Source organism: Equus caballus, chromosome 11, assembly GCF_041296265.1.
Source record: "Equus caballus isolate H_3958 breed thoroughbred chromosome 11, TB-T2T, whole genome shotgun sequence".
In the NCBI taxonomy this organism is placed as follows: domain Eukaryota; kingdom Metazoa; phylum Chordata; class Mammalia; order Perissodactyla; family Equidae; genus Equus; species Equus caballus.
Window position 1 is genome coordinate 18,745,059 of NC_091694.1, and position 19,456 is coordinate 18,764,514.

The window sequence follows — 19,456 nt, forward strand, 5'->3', positions numbered from 1 at the left end:
GCTTTCTTACACGTCTCAGATCTATTCACAGTCCCATGTGGGGACAGATCAAGTTAATGAAAGTTGTGAGCAACTGGCTTCTGGCAGCCGTCACCTGTTTCATCCTAATCAGATCCATAGAAGGCTATCCCCTCCCATATGCTGGGGTTTGGAAGGTTTTCACATCCATGCTCTCCTAGGTGAGTAGGAAGGGCAGGATATTGCGGAGACATTACCTCAAAAGCTCGAGCCAGCAGGAAGGGGAAGTGCGCAAGCGCACTGTCTGCAGCTCCCGCCACCAGCGAGCTGTACTTTGTTACTTAGGAAACAGCCAATCAGAGATCCGGACGGTGGCCAATGGGAAGCGCGGAGGAGCCGACCCGGCTAATTTGAACGCGCGACGCAGGGCGGAGGTTGGCGCGGGTGGGGGAGGGTGTGGGGCGTGCTCTCGCGTGCTGGGGGGGCTCCAGTCTGCGGCGCAGGGACCCGGCAGCGAGCCGGCGACACCAGCGGCGGGGAACCGACGAAGGGTAAGCGCTGACCCACGGCGGAGCCGGCCCCGGGGGCTCCTGCGCGCAGATCCCTGACGCGCGGACTCGGCAGCTCAGGGCGGAAGCCCGAGCCTGGCCTCTTTCATGCCGGACACGTAGGGGCAGCGTGGAGACCCAGCAGGTTCTGTGTGGTCCCCTCTGAACAGGATGAGGGCCGGGGCAGGTGGCAGGGTGCTTCCTTCCACATCTGCGCGGGAGATCGGGACCCGCTCTGCTCATTTGTACAGCACCTAGACTGGGTCCGCGCTTCTGCACCGGGGCCCGGCCCTCTGTACATCCGCTCTGTGAAAGGTCCTCTTGCTCGTGTGTAAGGAACAATTGGGTCCTCCTGTACAGTAGAACTGGACACTGGGACCTCTTGCACATCTGTGTGGAGTAGCTAAGACCCTCTCCGCCCATCTATAAAGAACTGATTGCCCAGCTGTGCCAGCGGCCCTAACTTAGTTACTAGGGCACTTAGTAAGTACTTGATTGAATAAAGGAAGGAATGAAAGAACATCTGTATGACAGAAAACCAGGCCTTCTGCTCCTAGGATGCCTCTCCTCTTAGTTTTGACCCTTTAAGGTACTGTGCCATGAAAAACGGGATTTTACTGCAGACATTGGTTCTTCTGGCATCACGGAGAAATGCTGCATGTCCTATCAATTCAAATAATAATGGCAAACATTTATTGAGCACTTACCAGATTTGAATTAACTCATTTATTCTCATAACAACCCTGTGAAGTAGATACTAATATTGTTTACATTTCATAGTTTGGGGAACAGAGAAGTTAAGCCTAACTCAGAGGAAAACATCTACAAAATTTTTCTGAATGCGCTTCTCAGTGTTGTACTGCTTTCTCCAATCTCTGTTCTGTTTCCTCTCCCATCACCGCTTCCCATGCTTCAACAATGCCAACTATCCAATCCTTCTCTGCTTATTTCATGATTGAATTCCCCCACCCTCAGAGAGATATTTTAATGTGTCTCAATTTGATGGTCTTTGTATCATCCAATCCAGCTCCATTTATACCTTTTTAAAAAAAGTGTACAAATACCATATTTTTAGAGGCATAAAAATTGTCTCTATCTGACCACAAAACAAATCTAAAGAGTGCAAACCATATTCTCTTTCCATAAGCAATTAGGTTAAAAATGCAGAAGAAAAAGAAATTAAATCAACATTTGGATATTAAAAAAAAAAAGCCACTTAACTCAGTCAAACAGGATATCATAATTGTAATTAAAAGATAATTAGCATGGGACAGTGATAATACTACTAATAAAATTTGTAGGATGCATTTAAAGCAACACTTGGAGGGTAATTTTTAGTCTTAAATACTTACATTTGAGCTTTTTTTTTTCAGCTGAAAGTTAGTGGGGCAAACTTCCAACTTTAGTAAGATAGAACAGAACAGCAGAATCAATGTGTAGATAATAAAAGAAGGCGTTAAGAGCAGAAATTAATGAAATAGATTTTATTATATAAGAGAGAGGATTAACTTAGCCAAAAGCTGACCTTTGAAAAGACTAATAAAAAAGCCAAACCTCTGGCAATATTGATTAAGAAATAAAGAAAAGAAACATAGAAAAAATGATCTTAGGAATGAAAATAGGGACATAACTTCAGTTACTGAGAGATTAGAAGGCAGAGACTTCAATGGAACACCCTTTTTGACAATGCTTTTGGACAATTTTCTAGGAAAAAACAACTTACCAAAATTGACTCAAGAAGTTATGGAAATTTCGAACAGACCTAGGACCATTGAGGAAATTGAATTCATTTACAATGTATCTTCACACACATCCAAGAAAACCCACCTTGCTGTCTGTGGCATAGTGGTTAAATTCACGTGCTCCCCGCTTCCACCCAGGGTTCACAGGTTTGGATCTGAGCACGGTCTTGCACACTGCTCGTTAAGCCATGCTGTGGCGGAGTCCCACATACAAAAAATTGAGGAAGACTGGCAGAAATATTAGCTCAGGGCCAATCTTCCTCACCAAAAACAAACAAAAAAAAGTCACCAAACTCCACCAGAAATTTACAGGCAATTGGAAGAAATTATTCTAATCTTATACAAACTCTCCCTAAAAAAGAGAAAACATTTCCAGTCTGTTTTGTGACACCAAAAATGAGACAAAGAATATTACAAGCCAATCTCTTTTATAAATGTAGCTATAAAAATCTTGGATAAAATATTAACAATCAGAAACCAGCAATGTATAAAAAAAATACAGTATGATGAACTTGGTTTTATCCCAGGAATATGAGAATAGTTTAACATTATAAAATCTATTAATACAATCTACATATTTCTAGATTAAAGGAGAAAACGTATCCTATTAGGCACAGAAATAGAATTCAATAAAATTCAATACCATTCATGATTTTTTAAAAACTTGGTAAACTGGAAATAGAGGTAAATTTCCTTAAACCAACAAACAGAGAAATAAGAGGAGTATCCCCTATAAAATCGGGAAAGAGACAAGATTGCTCACTATTGCTGCTTCTATTCAATATTGTATTGGAGGTCCTAGCCTGAACTGTAAGACAAGAAAAATAAAAATGATAAGGTTAGAAAAGAATAAACAAAACTATCATGAGTTATAGCCTTATGATTGTCTATTTAAAAAAAAAAAAAACGCAGCTCCTTCCTCCGCACATGACCTGTAGAAAGAACCAGTGGTCTCTGGCTGTTGTTTGCTGGGTGCTAAGGTGAGGGAGGCGGGAGCTGCAAACCCAGCTGCAGGCCGGAAGAGCCTGGGGTGAAGAGCTGTGCCTCTGTGACGATCAGAGTGAGGTGCAGTTTGGGCTTGCTACTTACCATCCATGTGACAAGTTCCTGAGCCTCAGTTTCCTTTGTAGAGTAGGGATGGAACAATCGTATCAATAACCACATAATGAGATTGTGAAGGTTAAACTGACACCGTTTGTAAAGCACGCAGCGCGTAGTACCTGATACATAGGAAGCCCTCAATAAATGGCAGCTGTAACAGTAATCATTTTTAGACTTTTGGATTCAGACTCTGCTCTTGTCTGGCCTTTATTCATTCATGGACAAATATTATTCAGCATCTGCTGCACGCTGGGTGTGGTGCCCAGGCATGTGGACTGCACAGACTATATCAGAAGAGGGTCCTGCTCTCTTGCAGCTTAAGGACGAGAAACTCGAGTATGTGAGAGTTATGAAGGAGCAATCAAGGGGACGATAGCAACTCCTGTACAAATACAACATCCAAGGGCTAGGCCCCTTCCCTGCCTTCCTGGCTCCTAATGTCTGCAGGCAGATCCCCTCAAGTCCTCAGAAATTCTTCTCCAGGGGCTTCTAAGCTTGGGCTTGTTTGACCTGTCCCTGTGAGGGTAGGCAGAGGAGGCCATCCTGAAAACAACTGAATCTTGGCTTCCCAGCCCCAGCTCCGCAGTGAACTAGCCTTTGGGATTTAATGAGCTGCCCTGGGTTAGAAACAGGACGTGACTGTAGCTGGCTCAGAACCCTGAAGATCTTATTAAAGAATCATCTCCCTTGTACTTTGGGCTGAAATGCTCTTTCCAACCGAGGATCAAAGCAAACTTGACAAACGTTCTCTCATTAATCTCCCTATCCCCCTGGGGCGGGAGCAGATCGGTAGCTGTTCTCTCTGGCTCTCAGAGGGGGAAGCTGATGCGACATCGACATGGTGTGGCTGGTGGAAAGACCTCTCCACCAGTCAGATGCAGAGCAGGGACCAGGACCCTGGCATCCTAGCTGCCTCTATGCCAAGTGTCACCCGCCCCCCACCCCGAGCCCCCAGCACTGTCTCAGGAAGAAGGAAAACATCTCATTAGGCAAACAGTCTGCCTCGCTGGCCCTCAGGAGGCGGAGAGGAGAGAACTGTAAAGGTTATGCGCACTCCGCTGCCAGTGCCCTTTTTAATTTCCTGCTTAGAATGTTAGGCTGCTCCGTGGCTCCTCCTCAGCTACAAGCCTCCCTGTGGGGAGCTGGCACTGCTGTTAAGGCAGCCGATGTAGACCCAGACTGTGGGGCCAGGCACCCTCTGCCTTCAGTTCCCTGGGTACAGAAGTGGGGTTCCCTGGGTTGGGAATGTGAGGATGAGAGGAACTCTAACTCTCTGTGAGTGTTGAAAATTAGGTACAGTCCATAAATCTGAAAGTGTTTGCAGTGTACATAATGCTGGTTACATAAAAGGGATTATGATTATTATACAAACATAAGGGACCGTTACAACAATGCGATCATGAGAGCGTAATCTATAATCTCATTATAAGGCAGTATACAGGCTCTGCAGTCAGACAGCCTGGGTTGGAACCAGGCTCTGTCATTTACGAGCATTGGAATCTTGGGCAAATTGCTTAACCCTCTCTGTCTCAGTTTTCTCATTGAAAATGAGTATAATAATAGTATCTGTCTTGCGGGATTGCAATGGAGATGAAAAGAGATGATACATGTAAGGTGCTTAAAACAGTCGCTGACATAGTGAGCACTTAGCTGTTATGTTTATTCTTATGGCAGTCTGATTGCTGGACAGGAACGGAATTATACACAGCTGAAAGGATTATTATTGGTTGATCTCTTTCCTTTGTTTTGTGTGCAGAAGTAATGAAGAACTTTGGGAGTGAGGGGGCAGGAGTTTCAAATCAGCTCGATTCTGCCACATTCCCAAAGGAAAACATGAGTTGTTTGCTGGAGCATTATGTAGAAATCCCACTTTTCTTTGCTGAACGACCTTGGTAATTTGACTGGTCAGCAGGACCTTATCTTTCCTGGGGAAGCGATCGCCTATTCACACCCCGCCCCCCGCCGCCAGGAACAGCCCCTGTTCCTTACCCCTGTTAATATATCCCCAGAGTTGAACTTTTCCAGGACATCTATGACTCCTGCCTTCCAAAAATTCCATCTTTACCCTTGGTAGGCTGGCTTGAAGGAGAAATGAAAAACCAGGGAGAGAGGCCTGAGGGTAACATAAGAGAGAACAGGCAAATAAATGTTTGGAACTGTGACCAGGTCAACATTCGGAAATGTGTCTATGTCACCCTCTACATTAACAGATTAAAGGAGAAACATTGTGATCATCTCAGCCAGTGCCAAAAAAAGCATGTGATAAAACTTAACACCCATTCCTAATGGGCAGTGAAGGGTGGGGAATTAAATATAGAAGAGCTAAAAATAGAAAGTAACTGTCATTATTTGCAAACTATATCATCATTTAATTGAAAAACCTAAGAGAATCAATGACAATCTATTAGAACTAATAAGGAAGCTTAGCAGTGTGGCCAGATACAAGATCTGCATACAGAAATCAGTAGCTTTCCCATGTTCTGGCAAAAATGAATTAGAAAATGTAATTTTAAAAAGAGCCTATTCACAATATAACAGAGGCTATACAATTAGTAATAAACCTATCAAGAAATCTACAAAACCCATGTGAGAAAAACTATAAAATTTTACTGAAGATTATAAAGTTGTGAGTAATGAAAAGAGATGCTATATTCCTAGAGGGGGAGACTTGATACTGTAAAGATGCCAATTCTCCTCATATTAATCTATAAATTCAAAATAATCCCAATTAAAATCTTAGCAGGATTTTTCATAGAACTCCATAAGCTGATTCTAAAGCCATACGCAAGACAGGATGCCCAAGAATAGCCAAGAAAAAGAACAATGAGGTTATATATTATAGAACCACAGTAATTACAACAGTGAGTTACTGGAAAAGGAACAGACTATCAGTAGAACAGAACGGAGAGTCCAGGAACAAATTCATCTTTCTATGAGAACTGAGTTATGTTAAATGTGGCATTTCAAATTGGTGGAGAAAGAATGCACAATTTAATAAATGATCTTAAGATAATTGTTTACCATTTGGAAAGAAAAGTTATTTAGAAATCTCCTCACACCATTCACACACAGAAATAAATTTCCTCTGGACAAAGACCTAAATATAAGAAAAAGTATTACACAGAAATGTAAGAAAAGTGTTTATTACCTTGGGGAAGGAATGTCTTCTTAAATATGACATAAAAACCATAAAAGTTGACACATTTGACCTTTTAAAAATTGAAAACTTCACTATGGCCAGGGTGGGATTTTTTTCCAAGAATGCATGGTTGGTTTGATACCCAAGAATAATATCAAATGATTTACCACATCAACGAAATAAAGGAGTAAAAAACATATAAGCATATCAAGAGATGCTGAAAGAGCATTAGATAAAATTCTAGACGTTCCTAATAACAACTCTAAGTAAAATAAAAATAGAAGAAATTACTAATATGATAATGACTATTTGTCCAAAACGAATTTCTAAATCGTGATGTACTAAACCCGTTTCCTTTAAAATCAAGACAGGGATGCCCATTATCATCATTATTATCCAACTTTGTTTTGGAAGTTCTAGGGATTGCAATAGACGAGAAATAAAATATTTAGTATAAATACAGAGAAAAAAGGTAAAAAAGTTCTTTTCTTTTCTGATATATAATTGTATAGTCAGAAAACCCAATAAGCCCTAATAAAAAATGATTGGAATTAATAAGAGAGTTTGAGGGTGGTGATTACAAGGCAAATATAAAAATCAATCATGTTTCTCCATACCAGCAATTACCACCTGGAAATAGAGATGGGGAAAGGTGTTCCATTCATAAAAGCAATTAAGTCCATAAAGTACTTGGGAATTACATCAAAAGGACAATTACAGAACCCATCTGAAGAGATAGAAAACTACAAAATCTTATTGAGGGGTATAAAAATATCTGAACAAATAGAAAGGCAATAGCCATATTCTTGCATGAAAAGGTTTACTATAAAATAAATATGTAAATTTAATACAATTCCAATTGTAATACCAATAAGGTGTGTGTGTGTGTGTGTGTGTGTGTGTGTTGGAGGCTGTTCTGGGTTGGGAATGGAATTGATAAAATTTTCTTAAAGTCAAATAGAACAATAAATGCCTGAAAATAGCCAAGAAAATCATGAAAAAGGCTAATGTGGGGGGTGGTTCTTGCTTTACTGAATAAAAAGCATATTGTAAAAGGAAGGAATGGAAAAAGTGTCAGTGTAGTGTCGGCACAAGGGTAAACAGATTAGTGGAACATGATAGAGAACCCAGTAATAGGCCTCTGAAAAAATATAGTCATTTGCATATGACAAAGTGGTATTTCAAGTAAGAAAGAGATATTTATTAATAATTGGTACTAACGCCAATATTCTTATTCTCTTGAGGTATAAAATGAAGATCAGCTGTTGGAGGGTGAGAGGATACCTTGAATACTAGGCTGAGGGGGCACCTGGTCATACCTGGGGTCCAACGGGTCCTATCTCCATCATGTCTCTGCCTAGGTGTTGCCATGGTGATGGCGGTGGAGGACAGTGTGGTGCGGGTGGTGGTGCGAGTGCGGCCCCCGACCTTGCGGGAGCTGGAGAGTCAGCGGCAGCCTGTGGTTCAGGTGGTAGACGAACGGGTCCTGGTGTTTGACCCTGAGGAGCCCGATGGGAGCTTCCCTGGCCTGAAGTGGGGCAGCACCCATGACGGCCCCAAGAAGAAAGGCAAAGACCTGACGTTTGTCTTTGACCGGGTCTTCGGTGAGGCGGCCACCCAACAGGATGTGTTCCAGCACACCACCCACAGCATCCTGGACAGCTTCCTCCAAGGCTACAACTGCTCAGGTGAGAACCCCCGGTGAGGAGGACGGGCCCTGATTGGCAGCGGCCTTTCCTCCCTGCCTCCTAAGCGCTTCATGTGTCATATGATGGATGCCCACCTCCCTCCCCCTCAGCTGGGCAGGCACTTGCTGAGGAGGACTCTGGCCCTTGCGTTCTCTGTGGGTCCCCCATTCGTTCTTCTCCTGTGTGTAAGGCATTCTACTGGGCCCTGGGATATAGTAGCAGACCAGCCAGACATGGTTCCTATCCTTTTGATGCTTACATTCTAGAGAGGGGAGAAGTCACTAATCACGAAGTCACACCCGCAAGTGTGTGGCTGTGAACTAAGGTAGGTGACATAAGGGGAAGAGGGCCTTCAACAGAAGAAGCCACCTAGACTGGAGAAGGCTTCCCTGAGGAGGGGATCAGTCCCCACTGCAGTGGAGACCCCTTTACCCTTGAATCCACAGGCCTATAGGAGAGCCAGGACATACACACAGAGAACATGGGGGCTGCGAGTGGGTAGGAGCAGGGGAACTGTGCACATCAAGGCAAAACAAAGGAGCTGGGGGAGGAGGGCAGGGCCAAGCCGGTGGACATGAACTGGGGGAGCCCCTAGAGAAGGCAGATCTGGCCCTGCCACCACCCTACTCCCTACTCTGTCCTCTGTAGTGTTTGCCTATGGGGCCACCGGGGCTGGGAAGACACACACCATGCTGGGAAGAGAGGGAGACCCTGGCATCATGTACCTGACCACCATGGAGCTGTACAGGCGACTGGAGGCCCGCCAGGAGGAGAAGCAATTCGAGGTGCTCATCAGCTACCAGGAGGTATGGCGTTCCCCCCTCAGGACTGGCGGTTCCATCCCTCGTTCATCCCTCTCACCTGAAGGGGGAGTGGAGTGGAGTGGAGTGAGCAGGTCGGGGAGAGGGTGGTAGGAAGCGGGCGATGGGGGCCTGGTGAGAGCTCAGAGGGCAGTTACAGCTCGGGGAGAGACTGCCTGCGAACTAAGCCGGCCCGTCCTGCTCCTGTCCTTTCATGTCATCCGGCAAAGTGCTGCTCATGGCGTGGCATCTTGTCATGCTTCCCCTGCCCAGCCACTCAGCCCTCCTCCAGCCTCCAGGGGAGCTTTCCTGACGGGTCCCCTCCCTCAGGTCTCTCCCTTCTTCCTTTTTCCTCAGGTGTACAATGAGCAGATCCACGACCTCTTGGAGCCCAAGGGGCCCCTGGCCATCCGTGAGGACCCCGACAAGGGGGTGGTGGTGCAAGGACTTTCCTTCCACCAGGTGTGGGACTGGGCTCGGGTGGCACAAGCAGCCCCATTGGTCCTCTGGGGTTCCTTCACCAGGCAGGTTGAGGATGCCCTGGATCCCATGGTGGTGGCGGTAGCAAGAGGGTGACATGGGTTCTGGCGAGCAGCCCTCCTGTTATGGGAAAAGTCCTGGTTGGGGAGACCACAGTCCCTTTCCTGGGCATCTCTTCTATAGCCAGCCTCAGCTGAGCAGCTGCTGGAGATGCTGACAAGGGGGAACCGTAACCGCAAGCAGCACCCCACTGATGCCAACGCTACGTCCTCCCGTTCCCATGCCATCTTCCAGGTGAGAGGGGTCACAGGTCAGAGCCTGCAGCCTGGCCTCCTGATGCCTGGTGCCCCCTCACCCCTGCCGTCTGCCCCCAGGTCTTTGTGAAGCAGCAGGACCGGGTTCCAGGTCTGACCCAGGCCCTTCAGGTGGCCAAGATGAGCCTGATTGACCTGGCTGGTTCAGAGCGGGCATCCAGCACCCAGGCGAAGGGGGAGCGGCTGCGGGAGGGTGCCAACATCAACCGCTCTCTGCTGGCCCTCATCAATGTCCTCAACGCCCTGGCTGACGCAAAGGTAGAGCTGCACAGACCTAGGGTCCTCCCCAGGACAGCGCCTGAGGGCCTAAAGCCACGGGTCCCTTCCTCCAGCCCTGGGCCAAAGGCTGCCGGGGCCCAGCCACCTCAGCCCACACCCTCTTGCTGTCCCCCAGGGCCGCAAGTCCCATGTGCCCTACCGGGACAGCAAACTGACCCGCCTGCTCAAGGACTCCATCGGAGGCAACTGCCGCACAGTGATGATCGCCGCCATCAGCCCCTCCAGCCTGGCCTACGAGGACACTTACAACACCCTCAAGTATGCCGACCGGGCCAAGGAGATCAAACTCTCGGTGCGTGCCAGCCAGGAATGGCCAGCCTGGTGTTGGGGAGCCCCCAGGCTGGGGGTGAGGTGGACAAGACCCACACAGCTTCCTATGGTACCTGGAGCAAGTATTCCCCCAAAGTGGAGGGAAGAAGTTCCCTAGCCTCTGTCTTCAGGGAAATTCTTTGTGGTAGAAGTGACACAGTCCCCATCCTTGGGAAGACCCCAGTTGGGAGAGAGGCAGGACAGTCTCTCTCCAAGACTTGAAAAAAGAGTAAAATGTCACAGCACTGGGATGACCAAGGCAGAATCATCTCAAGAGGGAGGCAAGGGGAGCAGGTGGCCAAGTGTCAGCCAGTGATCTTCTTCAGACTTGTTTTTAGCGGCAGGACCATGTTTTCAACCAAACAACACAAACGTCAACATATAACACAGATAAAAGTGGAGTTGCTGTGGTTTCTCCTGCCGCCTCCAGGCAGCCCTGGCGCTCCTGGAGCTGCTGCTGAGAAGCCCTGGCCTGGCGAGAGTGTATTGGTCAGGCAGTCAGTGGTCTTGGGCTCAAAAGTATCCTCCTGCCTCTTGCTGTGGCCTCAGGCAAGCCGCTGACCTTCCCGGGTCTGCTTCCCCAGTGGTGAGGGTGAGTCTCGGGAGCGTGAGTGAGGCGCCTAGCGTGGGGCCTGGCCGTTAGAAGTGGCTGCCAAAAGCTGCTGTAACGAACAAACCAATCCCTCCCCTGTGCCCCCACCTCAGCTGAAGAGCAACGTGATCAGCCTGGACTGTCACATCAGCCAGTACGCCACCATCTGCCAGCAGCTCCAGGCTGAGGTGAGGAACTTGCCTGAGGAGCTTGGCCAGGAGGCCTGGAGGGCACCCAGGCTCGGGGGCAGGAGAGCAGGAGACAAGAGCGCTGGGGTGTGGCCGGGGCCCTGTGCCCACCCCTCGCCTCCTACGCTCACCTGGGCCTCTGAGGTGCCGGGCTGCTTCGGTTCCAGGTGGCCGCCCTGAGGGAGAAGCTCCGAGTGTATGAGGCAGGAGCCCAGGCTCCACATCAGGACCTCCCACAGTCCCCCACAGCGGGCCCTCCACAATCACTGTGAGTTCTGCTGTCCATACCTGCCCCCTCCTTCAGCTCGGCAGGGAAAGCCCCCCCTTCTCCAGCTCCTGCAGGGCTAGGCCTCCTTGCTTCTCTTCTGACACCTAGGGCTAGAGGTCCCCACCTGGTGCCCAGAACACTGATTGCTCTGTGTCAAATGAGTAAATGACACCCAGCCCCTAGAAGCAGCATCTACTATTCAAAAGAAGGTGCTGTTAAGGGGAGGGTGTCATTGTTTCCTAAACCAGGAAATCCCTGACTCCTCCCACCCTCAGCTACTGCCCACTAGTTACCCAAGCCTCCATCCCTTACGGGCTCTATGCTACTTGGTGCCACAGAGATCCTGCCCCCTCCCTGCTCTCCCTACGTGCCCCTGTTCCCACCTCACAAACCCTCATTTTCCCCTTGGCGTTCCCAGTGCCCCCCCACCAACCCGCCTTCCCAGCCAGCCCTGCACCCCAGAGCTCCACCCAGGGTCTGCAGTCCTTCAGGAGGAGAGCCTGGGGAAAGAGCCCCAGCTGGAGAGGGTCGTGGAAGAGAACTCTTCAGACCAGGAGCAGCCCCTGGAGGACAAGGATGAAGGCTCAGCCCAGGAGGTAGGACTTGGAGCTGATAGAATATTGGAGGAAATGCCTCTCCCCAGCTGATAGAGTCCCTTCAGTCCCGGGTTCTCTAGCTGGATGTCATTAGGAGGCTCTCAGATCCTGTGCAGGAAGGAAAACTCAGGTCCTGTGTGTCTGGAAGTGAGGAGCATGTGTGTTACCAGAAGAGGAGCAGGGAGGGAGGAGGAGACTGGGAGAGAAAGTCTCTTAGAGGACCTGGTCAACCCAGGAGCCATCATTCCTACTCTTGGAGGAGGGAAAGATTTTAAGAACTGCTTATGGAGGGAGGCAGGCCACGCTAGACCCTCCATCTCTCTGTGACTCTCTTTCTCTTAGGTCCCAATCCAGGTGCGAGAGCAGAACCTTAGACACCCACCACCAGGGTCCCCTGGCCTGACCCTGCAGCCTAAGCCAGATGCGGGACGCCTCTCACCACAGAACCCGAGCAGGGACCATTCTAAGCAGTAGGTGTCTTCTTGCTCTTCTCTGGAGCCAAGAAGGGAGGTGATGGGTGCCAGCCCCCTGGGGTGGGAGTTGGTGTTAATTACGCCACAAAAGCTCTGCTTCTGCCCTAGCTGAGTCAAGTCTTTTTTCATCAATGTCCCTTATCTGCTTTCAACAACTTGATGTTATCAGCTACTCTGTTTACTTATCATCATCTCTATTTATTCTTCCATGTAGCTGGCAGCCCAACAGGAGGGAAGCCAGGCACCACATTCCATCCAGACAGCTGGCACGCACCGAGTTAGGGTAGGGCCGCCTGAGCTCTCGCTCTGCTTTGCAGGCTGAGGAAGGGACAGCCTTCCTGAGTCAGGTGTTTAGTGTGTCTCCTCGTCCACAGACTGACTGTGGCTATTCTTCTCAGAAGGAAATACAAAACACCACCCAAAGCCAAAGAGAGATGGGTTTTGGACCATTCTTTCTGTGCTTAATAGAGAGGTGCTGCTAGTATTTTTTTCCCTCGGCCTCCAGAACATAAATCCCCTGCCACTTAGCTTTGCTCCTGCCAGCCCCTGTCCACCCTCCGCAGCACGCTTCACACTAGGCAATGTATTTAAAGCTTCCAGACAGAAGGGCCTGTTTAATTTTATTTCTTGTTGGGGAGTGTCTGTTCCCGAGTCAGCAAAAATGCTGCAGCCTGAATAATCAGCGGCTCATTATCTGTCTCCTGCTGCCGACTCCCGGGGGCCCTGGAGTGGCAAGGATGCACTGGCAGGATGTCCCCTTGGCCCCCAGGGCTCCCACCGATGACTCAGGGTCTCTGCCTGGTGTCCCCCATTGTGAGCAGAGAGGACACCAGGGTTCTCATTTCTGCTTTGCCTCTGGTTTTGTGGTCTCTGACAAGTTGCTTCAACCTTGGCTATGATTTGGGGATCATAGTCCTTATTCTTCCTACTTCTTAGAGCTAATAATAGATACTAATGAAAATGTGACAGAAGACCCCATGTAACAGGGGCTGCAGAACATTCTAGATCATCTCCATACTTGGAAACACCCTAACAACCAGATAATCGAATATAATTTCTCTTTGGCTTTAGACTTTAGAATCTTAGACCACCAGGGCACTGAGTAGATCTTAGATTTTCCAGTTCAGTGGTTTTTCAGAATTTTTTTAGCTGCAAAGTCCTTTCTTCAAATGAAATCTCATGCTGGAGTCTAATTTGTAGAACAGACACAGCAGAGCTGCTTCATTTATAATGTCCTCTGATGGATTTCTTGAAATCTAATTTGAAAACCCCTGATATAGACCAACTCCTCATTTGTTAGATGGGGTACTGAGGCATTTGCCCAGGGCCACACAGTGAGAGGGATGGGACCAGACCTGGGTCATCTGACATCCAGGCCAATGCATTTCTCCCTAAACACCCACTCCTCTCAGTAGTCTAATCTTATAACGTGTGGTTCAGGCGGATATAGAATGAGTTTCTGCTGTGTCCTTTTTAAATTATATCCTGCCTTCTTTGAAGAAGGCCTGGAGGCTGCTTTATAAAATGATTTGGGGTTCCCTGAGGCCGGAGGAGGGGCTGAGAGATGTCCGGGCAGGTAGCGCTACTTGAGGATAAATTATTGGCTATGAACAATTCCCACCGAGATAATTGTGTTTATTCTTTTATCATAGGTGTGCCTTACAGAAGGTAAATTTGCTTTATTAGAATCTGAATTTACAACATCAGGAATCTCATTACTCTCATAATTTCCTTTAAATAGCCCTCAGTGTATATGAAGTACACGTTGATTCGTACATACTCTTTCAGGATCCCAACCATTAAATAGAAAGCGCAGACTGAATGCATTTTTGAGGTCCCCTCAGAACCAAGATCAGCACAGCCTGTCTTATTTATTCTCCTCTTTTCCTAACAAGGTACATGGTATTATTTCCATTTTACGGGAAACCATAGTTAGCCAACCTCATAGTGCTTAGCATATGCCAGGTACTCTTCAAACACTTTATACATAAAATAACTCATCTCATCTTGCCAACAACCCTATGAGGTGGGCGCATTTGTCCTCCCCATTTTAAGGATGTGGAGACTGAGGGTCAGCAATGATCTGAGATCACACAGCTGGGAAGTGGGAGCTGGGGTTTGAGCAGGCAGTCTGACTTGAGCCTGGCTCTTTCCTGCTACCTTACATTGCCCCTCGGGTAAATGGACTTTCTCAGGATCACAGCCCTAGTAGGTAGGTGGCAGAGCTGAGAGGAAACTCAGACCTTCTGAGTCCAAAGCCACTTAGCCCCATTTCCCTATTTCCCAGGTCACTGTCTCCCTCAGGGGGCATGTTTAGTGGTGAAGCCTCCTACCATTACCTGTGACTATCTCCACCTGCCTTGGTCTTGAGCAAGGTTGTGGCAGAGTAGGAGCCACAGCTGAGACGGTGGTGAGGCCAGCCAGCCAGGCTGGGGCAAGGCAGGAGGGAGCCGGGGGGCCAGCCCACGTGTGCTCCTCACCACACCTGGAGCAGTGGGGCCAGGTGCAAGGCAGAGGGGCCTGGCCCACCCCGTCTGAGTAGGGTGGGGATCCCCTTCCCTGTTCCAGGTTGGCCCTGAAGGTGCTGTGCCTGGCCCAGCGGCAGTACTCCCTGCTCCAAGCGGCCAACCTCCTGACCCCTGACGTGATTGCAGAGTTTGAGGCTCTGCAGCAGCTGGTGCAAGAGGAGAAAACTGAGCCTGGACCAGAGGCCTCGGAGACTCCTGGCCCAGCCAGGGGGCCACCTCCCGCTCAGGAGCTGTGTTCAGAGTCAAGTGAGTCTCACCCCTGCTCTGCCTGTGCCCATCAGTGCCGTCTCCAAGGCCCAGCTGGTGCTGAGGGATGGCCGGGTCCTCGGATGCTGGGTTATGCTGTGGTCGGAGGCTGGGCCCTGGGATCATGGACTTGTGCACACAGAGAAGCCCCAGGAGTCCCGGCAGACCTGAGGAGTTAGGGCTCCTGCGTGTCTCCAGTGTCTCTCTCCCCAGACTAGAAATTCTCCTTCCTTCTGGCCAGTCCCTGATCTCCCCTTAACACCCTGCTTCTCTGTGCCCAGAGTCTCCCGGATACTCTGGCCCCGTGACCCGGACCATGGCAAGGCAACTGAGTGGCCTCATGCACACTCTGGGGGTCCCACCTGGGCCTCACCGTACCCCAGCCCAGGCATCTCAGTGGCCTAGGGAGAAGAAGAGGAAGAGACCAAGCCCCTTGGAGCCAGACAGCCCCCCGGCCCCAAAGCCAGGGAGCAAGCACCAGCGCCAGTCCTTCCTGCCCTGCCTGAGGAGGGGGTCCTTGCCTGAGGCTCAGCCTTCATTCGGGACCACCACCCCCAAAGGAGAAAGGGCCTCCTCCCCCTGCCACTCCCCTCGCTTCTGCCCAGCCACGGTCATCAAAAGCCGGGTGCCCCTGGGCCCTTCTGCCATGCAGAACTGCTCCACCCCTCTGGCCCTGCCCGCTCGGGACCTCAATGCCACCTTTGATCTCTCTGAGGAGCCCCCTTCAAAGCTTGGTTACCACAAATGCATCGGCTGGGAGAATGTCCCCCAGGAGCTGAACAGGCTGGATCAGCCCTTCATCCCCAGGTGGGTCTCCCTTCCTGCCTCCCTCCCAGCAAGGGGTCAGGAGTCAGCGAGACAGAGGTGCTGGCCAGCACTTGCCGTCTCTTTCCCTTTGGTCTCATCGGTGGTGCTCCCCAGGCCCCAGAGGGCAGAATATACAGTTCCCATGGAGGCGGTGCTCCTCTCAGCGGCCCTGCCTTGTCTGTCCAAACTTCAAGGGCACCAGCTTCGTGCTGCTTTGTGGCACACCCACGAGTAGCTGATGGGACCCCTCTTGAGGAGGGTTGGCAGGGAGCAGGAGTAACGAAGTGAGCCAGTCCTCTATTCCTCTGCATTGCTTGGGCCTTTGGCCCGGTCCACTTCTGTGTCGCACTGGGAAATACCTGTTTCTGCCACTTCCGCCCCCAGATTTTACCCTCCAGCCCAGCATCTGGAACTGGGAGGGCGGGGTGGTCCTCAGAAAATTTTATTCAGCATTTTTCAGTGAGAAGATGAAGATCTCACCCTCGCCTTCCACCCATGGGGCAGGGTAGGGGAACAGCAACCGGCCCAGAACAGTCCAAGGCCAAGAACAAGTGCCAGACTGACCTGTACTTGTGAGGCCAAGGGTGGCAGGCTGCCCACCCTACCCCCTGCCCCTCCTACAGCCTGAACCACCTCTCAGTAACAAGCTCAGAGCCGGGCAGGTGGAAGGGTGAAATTGTTTGAACTCTAGTTCCCTGGATGTGCCAGAAACTGACATCTGGATGTTCTCCCAGAGCAGGCCTGTCACTCAGCTGTCAGCCCAGGCTGAGTGAGGCAGGAGAGGAATCCACCTCTTAGGAGGAGGAAACCTCAGAGGTCATCTTGTCCAACCTCCCCGCCCCGCAAGCTGGGGGCTGGAGGGAGGAGACGCTGACTCCCTTTTCTGGTTTCCTGCTGATCTGCCTCCCTTTGCCTTCCTTCCTCCCTCCCGCAGTGGACGCATGCCTCTGTTCACCATGAAAGGCCCCAAGCCAACATCTTCCTTCTCTGGAACCTCAGCCCACAAGAAGAGGCGCATTGTGAGGTGAGATGGGGGCGGTATCGGGGGGAGAGCTTTCGCCAGGGCAGTGCACACCCAGGCCAACTATAGGCCCCGGCTGTGTCTCTGGACCCCTTGCAGCCAGGTGCCGGGGGTCTCGTGAGCAGGGCCCACGTGTGGTTCTCTGACTGAGGTCCTCTTAGCCCTTGCTATTGCAGGATTACACCAGAGGTGACAGGGATCTCCCTCCTTTAGTTAAAGGCCACAGGCCCCCTCTCCGCGAGGGAGGCATTCAGTGTCCACTGGTTAATCTGGGGAATGGACTACCCATGCCCCCACCGCTACTTCCCTCCCACACCCCACTAAGCTCCCGTTCCCCCTACTCCTCCTCCTGCCCTCATATCTGACCTTGGAAGCTCTTGGTGCTCAGCCACCCCCTGCTCTCAAGGCGTGGCGTCTAGCTCTGTCCCCCGCACCCGGCCCTGTGGTCCAGAGGCATGGCTGTGACCTTCCCACCTTCCTTCCTTCCTTCCATCCCTCAGTGCCTCAGTCTCCTGCTCACTAGGAGTTGCCCGGCGCCGCAGCCGCATCGCCCGTCTGCCCGGCAGCACCTTGCGGCCAGCTGGGCCCCTGGCAATCCCAGGTGACTGGCAGTGGGGACAGGGATGGTCTGGGCCATGGTGGCAGATGAAGACAAGAAGTAGGTGGGGACAGGGTGGGCCAAGACCCAGGTGAGAGGAGTGCCTGGGGTACTTCTGAGCATCTCTGGGATCCTGATGAGAGAGGTGGGGGAGGGGAACGGTGGGACAGAGCCTCACTTTTCTCCTTCCTCCCTGCCTCCCCCATCTGGCTGCAGAGCCCCCCTCCAGCCCCCGCTGCCCTGGCAACCGGAGGAACCAGAAGGAACTGATGGGGGTTGGGGGAGCACTGTCAGCTGGGAGCTGCGTTGCCAAGGTGTCCTGATCACTGGCCCCTCTCGGACTCTGGAGTGGCCTGCACCCTGACTGGCCCCCCTCAGCTTGGAGCAATTTGTGCCAACACCCTCTTCCTTCATTAACACTCCTCCCCGAGCCATTCATTCTGCTACTACCCTCGTCCTTAAACTCTTGTTACACTCAGCTTCTCAGCGTGTATATATTCATTTGTGGGTGTTAACGTGTTGCCATTTTAAAGGATGCTGCCATCTTTCCCCCCAGATTATAATGCCCTCTGTGCAGGCAGGTGGCTTTTGGGGGCTTTGTCCCTGCCCCTAGTCTCACACAAGGCTCAGTGCAATGACAGCCACTGCGCAGGGTAGGAAGGAGCCCCAGCACCAGGCCACAGTCCTGGCAATGGTGCAGACAATCAGTAGCAGTGCCTCGATTTCCAAGTGAAGACAGCTTTGTTGTTTTTACCCTGTTGTAAACAGGACACATTCAGTGTAAAAAGAAGTGTAAAGAAGAAAGGGAAGTTCAGTCTTAATGTTCAGTCTTAATGCTAGCCTGGATACAAGAGCTGTTAATACTTGGGTTTATATCCTCTGATCCTTTATTTCTGCATATTTACATATATATGTACATGTAGATATAGCTATATATTTTTATTATAATGATGAATAAACCATCTCCATCCTGGGTGTATGTTTCTCTCTGTACACCTGGGTGGGCTAGCATCACCTCCCCTTTCTCATCTTCCCACTCTTCCAGACCTCAAGAAACTTCCAAGTATAGAAAACACTCTCCCTCCGCCTCCTCCTGCAGCCTTAGGTCTGGCTGGGTGAACCCTGCTCCTTACTCTGCAGCCTCGTCCTCCACTAAGGGCCTCTGCTCCTCAGCATTGAAGAAGCTGTTGTGCCTGGAGGCCTGTTCCCTCCACTGACAGCTTGGGCTGGGTTCTAGGAGTCCTGCCATCAAGGAGAGCATTTTAGTGGTCCCCAGGTCTTAGGTGAGGCTCCAGGCTAGGCCTCAACTGGCTTCAACCCAGAGCAAGCTTCCTCCCACTGGCTCTAAAAGCCCCACTTCCCACCACATTCGTGGCCTTCCTCTCCATTGAGCTGGATTGTGACAGTTCCACACAAGTTTACCTCTGTCTCTCCAGGAAGACATGGCTGGCTGAATGAATGAATAGTGCAAACAAAATTACAGGAGACTGTGTTTATCTTGCTTCTGAAAACAAACATGTTAAAGGTATTTAGTACATTGTGAGTAGTCTGTAAATAATGCTGCTGATTTCAAATGAGTCCTCGCTGCTCTGGGGGAGCTGTCTCCTCCTCCGCCTGACGAGCCCCTCCCCGCTCAGCTTCAACTTCTTTTTGGAGGAGTGGAGAGGAGAAAGCAAAGAGGAGCACTGAGTTCCTCCCGGCTGCAGGCTTCTCACAAAACTTCCAATCTTATAAGGTATAATGAGGGAATAGACTCAAAAAGGTTAATAAAATGTGCCTGG

At 50.2% G+C, this 19,456-nt stretch overlaps 1 protein-coding gene across 2 annotated transcripts; it reads left to right on the forward strand.

The window, feature by feature from the left end:
• The first annotated feature begins 350 nt into the window (after nt 1–350).
• Nucleotides 351–18,650, forward strand: KIF18B (kinesin family member 18B). Of its 2 annotated transcripts, XM_014739682.3 has the most exons (16): nt 351–509; nt 7,850–8,176; nt 8,825–8,982; nt 9,334–9,438; nt 9,640–9,750; nt 9,831–10,028; nt 10,165–10,341; nt 11,064–11,138; nt 11,306–11,406; nt 11,825–12,002; nt 12,345–12,472; nt 15,044–15,249; nt 15,531–16,056; nt 16,991–17,080; nt 17,578–17,678; nt 17,892–18,650. In XM_014739682.3, the coding sequence occupies exons 2-16, from the start codon at nt 7,858–7,860 to the stop codon at nt 17,996–17,998; spliced, it is 2,580 nt and encodes an 859-aa protein (XP_014595168.1). In that variant the 5' UTR covers nt 351–509; nt 7,850–7,857; the 3' UTR covers nt 17,999–18,650. The 2 variants fall into 2 exon arrangements, with proteins under 2 accessions (XP_014595168.1, XP_070083244.1); XM_070227143.1 differs by lacking the exon at nt 17,578–17,678 and having other exon boundaries at nt 390–509.
• The last annotated feature ends 806 nt before the right edge of the window (nt 18,651–19,456 follow it).